Source organism: Cibotium barometz, chromosome 4 (assembly GCF_041138505.1).
Source record: "Cibotium barometz isolate CiBa-2024 chromosome 4, ASM4113850v1, whole genome shotgun sequence".
NCBI lineage: Eukaryota > Viridiplantae > Streptophyta > Polypodiopsida > Cyatheales > Cibotiaceae > Cibotium > Cibotium barometz.
This window is the reverse complement of record NC_141049.1, coordinates 16,890,015-16,899,580: the sequence shown is the minus strand read 5'-3', so window position 1 is coordinate 16,899,580 and position 9,566 is coordinate 16,890,015. Positions and strand designations below refer to the sequence as shown.

The 9,566-nt window shown below is 41.5% G+C and overlaps 1 protein-coding gene across 1 annotated transcript; it reads right to left on the bottom strand.

The window, feature by feature from the left end:
• Positions 1-4,417: 4,417 nt before the first annotated feature.
• Positions 4,418-4,867, bottom strand: LOC147638970 (secreted RxLR effector protein 78-like). Its single transcript, XM_086793066.1, has one exon. The coding sequence runs from the start codon at positions 4,865-4,867 to the stop codon at positions 4,418-4,420; it is 450 nt and encodes a 149-aa protein (XP_086649192.1).
• Positions 4,868-9,566: the final 4,699 nt, after the last annotated feature.

Genomic DNA, 9,566 nt, shown 5'->3' with positions numbered 1-9,566 from the left:
TGGGAAAGCACTTGCTGAGCATGACCGGCCTCTTCAAATAAAAACATATAATGATTGTTAGGAAGGTATTGGTGGACAGTGGGGATTCTGATCCCTCTTGATTCCCAGTTAACAGCCATCCAATTTTTGAATTGTTCTACTGGGAGACGCGGACCAAAACAACACCCTATGATAGCCTTAGCTTCAGGGTGTTTGCACCAGTTACTAAGGGACTGAAGATTACAAAAACATTGCCTACCTTACTATCTAAGTTATCAGGTTCCACAGGGATTTGGCTGCAAGAAGGGCCAGCATGCAGCTTTTCTTTAGGGTTTTCACGGTTTTCAAACACAGGATTAAAGATGTTGACCCCAACATCTACAGGTTTATTATTAGAATTCCATTTCCCTAAATCCTCATCTCCAGCATTAACGGAGTCAGCCCCCAAAACATCATAACTATTCACATAAGATGGCGTAACCAAACTACCAAGCCCTTTGTTAGCAGACCTATTATCATACAGGTTATTGTTACCAATGAGGGCCTGTGAGTACAGGGGATGTACCTGGAGATGGTGATGCAGTTCAGGTGGAGGAGAAGATGTAGAGCCCAGAGGGGTTGCGAACTCAGTAGTATTGCTGGGAAGAGCTAGACCAAGCTTTGGCGCAGATTCGCCATGCAAAGACCCTAAATTGCCCCCCCTGAAGTTCCTGGGGGAAAAACCGTTCACAATATCTTCTAGGGCCATGAGGGGGGAGCCCCCTTGGGGGGGAGAGTAAGACTCTCAAAGCGTAGGGTAATGAGGGCATATAGGCAGAAAGGGAGGAAGCGGTGAGCGTCCTGGGGAAGAAACACCATTACCTCAGAACAGAACCCAACGGTACGCTCCCACCATTAATTCACTATCACTTTCTTACTATTTCTAACCTTATAGTCTCTCACTCTAAGTGCACTCTCTTTCTTCTTGAAATCTAAATTAAAAGAGAATCATTACATAGCTTGGGAGGAATCTTACAATTTCCTTTGATCGCTAGAAGAAACACGAGAGAGAGGTGGATTGCCATAATATAAAAATAATATTTGTTAACCATCATGATAGAAAGGTAAACTTTCTATTTCTCTTTTTAATTAGGTCAATATAGACACGCTGTAGCACATCTACTGACAAAAATCTTTAAGAATTTGCAACTAACTTGAAGATAGAGAGAGAGAGAGAGAGAGAGAGAGAGAAAGAAAGAGAAAGGGAGAGAGCAAGAGAGAGAGGAAGATGGTGCCATCATCCGTTTGCCTATCCAAACTTCAAAGCCTTGTAATTGTCACAACAATAACCAAAATGTAACTCTAAGCATAGCACAACAAAAGTGTTGCTAGTAAAGAGAGAGGAAGAGAGAGCAAGAGAGAGAGGAAGATGGTGCCATCATCTGTTTGCCAATCCAAAGCCTTGTAATTGTCACAACAATAACCAAAATGTAACTCTAAGCATAGCACTAAGTGTTGCTAGGAATGAACTACACAAAATAAGGAATAGTGTCGCCTATGTAGGACAACAAAAAAAAGTTAGAATAAGCCAAGAAAAAAAGTCAAAATCTTGGTTGAAAACATTATTTTGGCTTGTTAAAAGATTTGAAAAACAAATAATTTGGTAAGAAGTTTTCTACCATGGCATAAAGCTACACAATACAAGCTAGGTGTGAAGGGAAAAGAGCACTAGAATGTTCCATTTAATCAATTGAAAGGGTATATAATAGGGAGAGAAGCAAGTGCAAGAAGTTGCTGTCACTCTCTCTCACACACACAAATCAAATACATGGACGGAGCCAACATCATAACATAAAACTCTGTGTAAATAAATTAACAAGAAATAGAGGGGAAAGGGGAAAGACATGCACGACAGTAAACAATGGGTTAAATCTCCCGCACCTGAGTGAGCACGCTTCCTCATGTGTGTATTTTTATATTGCATATTATATTTGACAAGTGCTCAAAATAGCCTTACCTCTTTCTACAAAAGTAGAGACTTAAAATAGCTCTCTTCATGCATGACATGTGCATCCTTCATTTATGCGACATATCTTTTAGTTACAACCTAAAGTAAAGGGCAATGGGCTTCAACATCTCCTTTATAATTTGCTCTCTTTGTTAAACCTTTCACTACTATAATAATAAACATTAGTTCACAAAATACACCAACAAGTATGTGCGAATATTTCAAGGCATTTCCTATGTATTATTTACATCAGTAATTCTAATGGGTGCTCAGCTCGTAAATGGAATTTGATTAGAGGTGGAAGGTTGTGCTCTCTGCCCTTGTATGGTTTTGGTTCCAAGTTTATTGCTTCCTATTCATGTATCTGGCTCTCCTCAGGACTATACAATGGGGTATTAAAGACCCCAAAGGCATGGGATCTGCGATCGAGGTTCAAGCTCGACCGTCGAGATGATCTTGCCTTGTCGATCTGAGAAATGTAAACTAGGACAAAAAACTAAGCTTGGGTAAGCACTTAAACACAAATTATATATATGTAGCTCAAATGGAGGGGAACAGTGTTCAAAAAAAACCCGGGTATAGTGTAATTTGCACCTGCAAATTTTAAAAATTACCTTCAAATTTGAAACTTAAGGGTATAAAAACCTGCAGATTTTGAAGGGTTATAGAACAAAAACCTTCAAAATTTGAAAATTTTCTTTATAAATAATTTCACAATTTTTAGATGAAGGTTTTTTACTTTTTGGGAAAATAGTTTTTTTCAAACACTAGAGGGGAAATCAACAAATGTGTGCGGGCGTAGTGGTTACAACGTAAAATAATTATTGGTAGTAGATATATTCACTTTTATTGGTAGGCATTAAATAATTAATGCCCACTAACGTCGGCATTAATTATTTAATGACCCATACGCTTTTATTTTTTATTTTTTATTTTTTTTCGTAGAAACACGAATATATTAAAAGAGGAGGAAATTACAGCGACCCATGAGGAAAGGCCATGGGGGGACCCTTAAAACAGCTAAGCCAATAGGTGGCTTTAACTACAATCTAAAAGCACTCAAAGATGAGAACACCTATCTGAACCAAAAAAGGATTGCTAAGAATGGCATATAGCTAAAGGACTGAGGATGAGCCACCTATATGAAAAGCAAAGGACATGAATGAAAAGGTGTGCTGTTTCCCCTCTGTATTCCTAGTGGACTAAGCCTGATGATCACCCTATTGGAGCCTTCTGAAGCATTCCTTTTCCAGGCCTTGACACATGCTTGCCCTAGTGTTGGAGTTAGAAGAATTCACAACTTTCCTCCACTTTCTCCACGGATGATCCTGCCAGTAGCTTCAAAACTTTCACCTCTAGTTTGGACTTGCTTGGTCAACTTGAGAATACTGTCAAGAAATAGAAAGAAATTGTGATTAGTTTTTATGCCAAAGAGGGCTTCATTCCTTTGTTTCCAGACATGCCACAACAGGAGACATCTGATAGACTACCAGGTTAAGGGGTCTAGCTGTCGACATTCCCCTAACAGAACTTCTTTCCAGCTGAGTGGGAAGCTTCTAGTCTTCTCGAAGGCATCATTACGCACTTTCAGAAACTGTGTAGTGTCAAGGCATGTGTAAAAGAGATGAGAAACGATCTCAAGATTTGCTTTACATCGAGGGCATATACCATTCCCATGTCCAAACTTCTGAGCTCTCTCCTGCGTCCAAATTGCTTTGTGGACAACGAGCCAAACCAAGATTGCGTGCTTCCTTTCTTGGGAAAAGGCCCAAATAATTTTGAAGCGAAATGACACACATTCTACAACTGAGCTTGCTGCCCCAGTAGGAGATAAGTGAGCCTTAGAAAAAAGAACCTCATTGAGTGAGAACCCTTTCCAAGCTCTTTTGTTCTTTAAAAAAAACTTATCCACATTTCTTTTAAGCAAGTCTGCCCAAAAATCCTTGGAGAAGATGGCCGGCCCTTTGAATCCACTTAGCTGCAAGTTTTTCAGCCAGCACTCCAATGTTGACGATGCCCAAACAACCATATTCTTTGTCCATATACAGCAAGCCTGAAAAGCCACCTTGTTGATTTTCCTTCTGTCTAAGGATCCTCCCCACCATAGGAAGTTCCTCATAATTGTATACAGGGAGTTCAATTGGGTTTTAGAGGGTCTCCAGCAGGTCAAAAAATAGACCACAGAGGGAATAATAAAATGGTTGAGGACAAAAGCTCTAGAAGCCACACCTGTATTTATATGACTCCGTTTCAAAACCTGGCTTTTGAGCTTCTGCAGAACAAAATCCCATCTCTGTTTGACAGAAATATTAAACCCCATGGGTATGCCTAACAGCCTGAAGACTTCCCCTTTCGGAATAGCCTTACATCCAGCGGCCAGGATGGCTGGAGGAGGCACACCTTCAAAAACTCTGAAACTTGTCTTAGCAGGATTGATTTGAGATCCACTGGCTAAACAGAAAGTGTCAAGGCAAAAGCCATGAAGTGACCTGCAGTATGGATCTCATTAAGGAGCAAAGCATTGGTGTCATCAACCAAAAGTTGCAGACATAAGGGCTCAGTTCTGCCAGGGACAGAGATGCCCTTGATATTGTTGTTAGATATTTCCTCATTCACCAACCACCCCAGAGCATCAGCAACAATGGCAAAAAGCAGGGGGGACAAAGAGCACCCTTGTCTTATAGACTTCTTCAGAGGAAATGTTTCTGTAAGAGCCCCATTAACAGCAACCCTTGAGGTAGCATTCCCCAAGAGGGTTTGAACATACTTGATGAATTTTCTGTTAAGGCCAATGTCCTGTAAAGATTGAAAGAGGAAGGACGAATCAATTCTGTCATAAGCCTTGTCAAAGTCTATTTTAAAAAAATGGTAGTTTAACCTAGAGCTTTCAGCATGTTCCATGCCCTCCCAAAGACTTATGATAGCATCAAGGATATACCTCCCCTTAATAAAACCTTTTTGCTCCTTCAGGATCCAGGCATGTGTCCATAAGCTTAATCACACTCACATTGGTTTTATCAGCAAGGAAACCCTTTCTCATGGCTTCTTTCCATACGTTTAAGATGTGTGGGGTGAGCTCCTCTTTGAAGGCTTGGAAGAATTCATTAGGGATCCCATCTTCCCTAGGAGATTTCCCCCTTTTGAGGTGAGTGATGGCATCCTTCACCTCATTCTCAGAGAAGGGGGCATCTAATTTCATAGCCAATGAGGAATTAACCATTTTTTTCCTAGTGAGAGCGATTTTGGCTCTAGCTGCGATAATTTCTGGAGTGGGAGAGGAGACAGTGAAGAACAAGTTAAGAAAATGACCCTTGATGACTTGAAGGTTTTCATCTTCATTAACAGCAACCTGGCCATTAGGTTTCCTAACCAGAGGAATAAGATCTCTGGCTTTTTTCCTTTTGAGTAAAGAAAACATCTTAGGGTGGGGGGTGTCAATTTTTCTAGCCCACGCTTCTCTATACAAAAGCATAGTAGTCTTAGCAGCAGCAGTTCCTCAAGTCTAAGCCGGTTCCTAAGATCAATTAGAGTATGATCAACCAACCCCTTGTTAGATTGAGAGAGAACTTGAATCTGTTTTCTAATCTGCACTCTACGATTCAGACGAATAGCAGCAGCTTTCAGCTTATAGTCCTTGCAAATAGTATGCACCCTATTGACCAGCATAGCCCAACCCTTGGAGGGGGAAACACATTGCCTGAAGGCATCTGATATGAATCCTTTTATCTCTTGTTGCACACACATGAGTAGGAAAAGAGATGGGTCCAGGTGTGGCCAACCAGCCCTACCTTTAGCCTGGCCCACCGAAAGTTTGCAAATCAAGGGAAAGTGGTCTGAGATGTTGAGAGAAGTGTCTGTAAAGCACTTGACATTTGTGAACATATCCGCTAGGCTTCTAGAGGCATAGAGTCTATCTAGTCTCACAGCCCTGTGATAGTGACCTTTTTGAAGATTAGACCAGGTGATCCCTGTTTTAGGGGAGAGGTCTGTAAAGCTCTTTCCTATCTTCAGAAGTTCCCATTTAGCCTTCTCAAGACCACTAACTGATTCAACCATGTTAAAATCACCCATCATCAAAATGGGACCCTCTATTTGATTAGCAGAATACCAACAAGAGGCAGCCCTCATGCTAGCAAAGTAAGAAGCGTATATAGAAACCACTGTAAAGTTAAAAGGTTTCCCCAATCGAACCGCTGTCCAACTGTGCAGATCATCAGACCAGGCATCCTGAATGGAATGTTCCCACTTTCTGTGGATGCCAACTACAGACCCACCTTTACCTGTGGTATGATTAGTAAAAAACCATTGAGCATTCTTTGAGATTCTTTGCAGATTATGATGAAGCTGGGTTCCCCCAACTTTAATCTCTTGAAGATTCAGAAAGTCAAAATCATGAGGCATGTCTCTAATCCATCTGTTAATGGCCACTGCCCTTTTCAGGGTTAGTGAGCCCCTTACAATTGAAAGAGAGCAGGTTTATATGATTCTTTTTTTACTAGCTTTGGAGGGCTTCCCAGAGGACATAGAGGTTCTCAATACCTCCTGGACCTTTTCCTTTTTCTTCTTCATCTTAGCACTCAAAGGAAGGGGAGAGAACCCTCCCTCCTCAGGATGCTTAGATGCGGAGAGGGACATTCTTTTCATCATTGCTACATCTTCTGCTTCCAACAACTGAGTTTTAAACACATTATCTATGTGTTGTGTTTTATCTATGAAGTCCTCATTTGATTCCATAGGAGAGTCTTGTTCTTGGCTGAAGAAAACTCTATCCTTTTGGGTATTCATTCCAGGAGAAACTTGTTCCTCCCCAAAATGGGCTGCCTTTGGAGGCTCCTTGACTTGATTAGCATTAGGAACTCAATGGAGTCTTCTTGGGCCCTTTAATTTGGACGTTTAGTGAAATGCTTAAAATGCTAATCCATCTTTGACCAAGCCTAGAAGCCTAGTCCTAAAAGCATATTTTTGATTTTTCACAAAAACAAAAAAAAATAAAAAAAAGGAGATATTCCTAGATCTGGCCACCTAGGTGACTTTAAAGCTTTGTAATGGGCTGTCAGTCAGTAATCATAGCCTGCAGCAACCTTTTCGAACTCCAAACATTCCAAAAATTCGTCACTTTCTTCCCCCCTTTTTTGTGTGTACACCAGATCTCTTTCTCTCTCTAAATCTTCTCTCTAACACGCCCTGCACTCCTTCTCCATGGAAAAAAGCGTCTTTCTCTACTCCAAAAGCCATAGCTAACAGATCTGTACTCCTAAATGAGCCTTCTCTCTCCAAACCTACAGTAGTAGCCATGGCTTGCAGGGAAGAAGCTTACCATGAGCATTCTCTCTACAGAACTTGGTCCTCTCTCCATAGCTAGCAGGTCTGTACTCCTAAATGAGCCTTCTCTCTCCAAACCCACAGTAGTAGCCATGGCTTGCAAGGAAGAAGCTTACCAGGAGCATTCTTTCTACAATACTTTGTTCTCCCTCCAAACCCACAGTTGTAGCACAGAAGAACCTTTTCATGAAGTATTCTCTCTCTATATTGCTTAGCAGCCATAGCTTGCACTAAAGAAGCTTCCCATGATGCATTATCTCCTTTGCATTTTCGTCTCACCATTGCCAATCCTCTCTATGTTTCTTTGGCTCCCTTTCTGGCTTCTTTCTCTATCCACAATGCAGCTCTAGAGAAGCAACCCTCATCTCCATTCTTCCCATTATTTTTTGATACCATATCCTGCTCCTTCCACTCCTATTCAACCCAAGCTTACAAGCCTACTTTCTTGTAGATGGCACTACAAGACATCACCAATAAGCCTTCTAAGATCCGCCTTCAGGTTGATTTGGAGACAGAATACGCAACCCTACGCAGTAGGCATGTTGCACCCAATATTTCATACGATCAGCTTCGAATGCAAGGAGCAAAGGCCATTGATCTTTGGATTGATGGAAATCTTTATCCACCAGATCCAATATCTGGTGCCCCTCCACCATTCAAAAGCATTACAAGTTTTCTTATGTTTGTTGGTGATGGTTTCAATGGGCTTCTTGGCTATTGTAGGAGATTACACATGCTGTGGCTAGATGAGGCAGCTGAAAAGAGGCAAACACAATTTGTCTTCGACCAGCTTCAAGCGGCATCGACTAAGCAGATCAATGGTTTGATGCAGAGGAATAAAGAGCTCTCAGAGGAGCTGGAGGTGCAGAAGAATAATCTAGCGGATCGTGTGCGCACAATAAATCAATTTACCGATAATTATGTTCGTCTTCAACACTCCACTCGTAATCTTCGGCGTCGTGTTCACCATTTCACTCATCTTCCCATGGGATATCACGCAAGGCAAAGAAAACGTAAAGCTGTTGGGTTGCTTTCAAAGACAGCAGGCGCATGCAAGAGGCGTAAACAAACAACCAGGTAAAAATTTTTGTAGGAATTATAGCAGCTTTGAGAAGCAATTAATGAATAAAGCATCTCTCATGGTTGACCATTGTGATTGTAGGGCTTGTGCAACAGCTATACTAGGATGTAACAACGCTGAGGACAATGTTAATGCCTCCCTTCTTCAGCATGTCCTTCAGGAGAAGGATATTATGGAAATGATAACAGGTTCTGGTAATGATAAGCTGCGGGAGACCCTTCGTCAACATTTCTTGAAGGAAATCAAAGAAATTGTCACCCCCAAAGAGATGCTTGATATATGTGACTCAGCAGGTATTAGCCAGAAAGGTTACAGAGCAATGTACAGGTCAATCACTTTAGGGTTGCGAGCAAAGGGAGTTACGCAATCCTTGCTTCCAACACTTTATAGCTTACAGATGGCAAAGAAGTGTGCTAATGGTGATATTGCATCCATGTTCGAGGGTGGGTACAAGTGGGTGGAGGATATTATGCCAATGCCAACAATCAAACCCTTTCAATACAATGCATATAACAATGTCTACATCGACATGGAAGTGCTACAAAAAGCAATGATTCAGTACTATGGCCTCACACTTGAAGAGACAGGTGGAAATGCCGTGTTTGTCTTGAAGCTGGATGAATGTCAAGTGGTTAAAGGTCAAAGACTGGAGCGTGTTAGTTTAACCTTGATGAGCCGAGCACTTAGAGGAAGGCCTTTAGAGACCCAAGAGTTGGATGCAACTGAAGACAGCAACAATAGGGGTCAAGGGCATAAGCAAGACTACTACGGCATTCAATCAGAGAAGAACATCTGGTGGCAAGCAGCATGGGTCCTCCCAAAAGAGAACCATGATACCTTGAGGTGGTATTTTGAACGGTCTGGCATTCAACATGTCGTCTCTTGTCAGGTCAATGGTCAGAAGCTTGATGTTCCCGGAATAGGCTGCTTTAACATTGAATGGCACTTGGGTGGCGATCTAAAAACCTTAAAGTGTATGTTGGGTTGTAAAACAGGTGCAAATACTATATTCTCATGTGTTTACTGTTGTCATTCCAAGACAGCAGTAGACTCAAGAGTAAAAGGGAAACAACCTAGCAAAGGCAAAAGTCAAAAACAGGTGGGTGCAAAAAAAGCAATCGTTTTTGATGCTGAACAGAGGAAAGGATCAAAGGTATGGCATAATGGCATATTAAGTTGTGACCAGAGCAAGCCACC

What these genes read in the sequence shown, in the direction of transcription:
- LOC147638970 (XM_086793066.1), bottom strand. Translation starts at nt 4,867, where the DNA reads ATGGAACATGCTGAAAGCTCTAGGTTAAACTACCATTTTTTTAAAATA.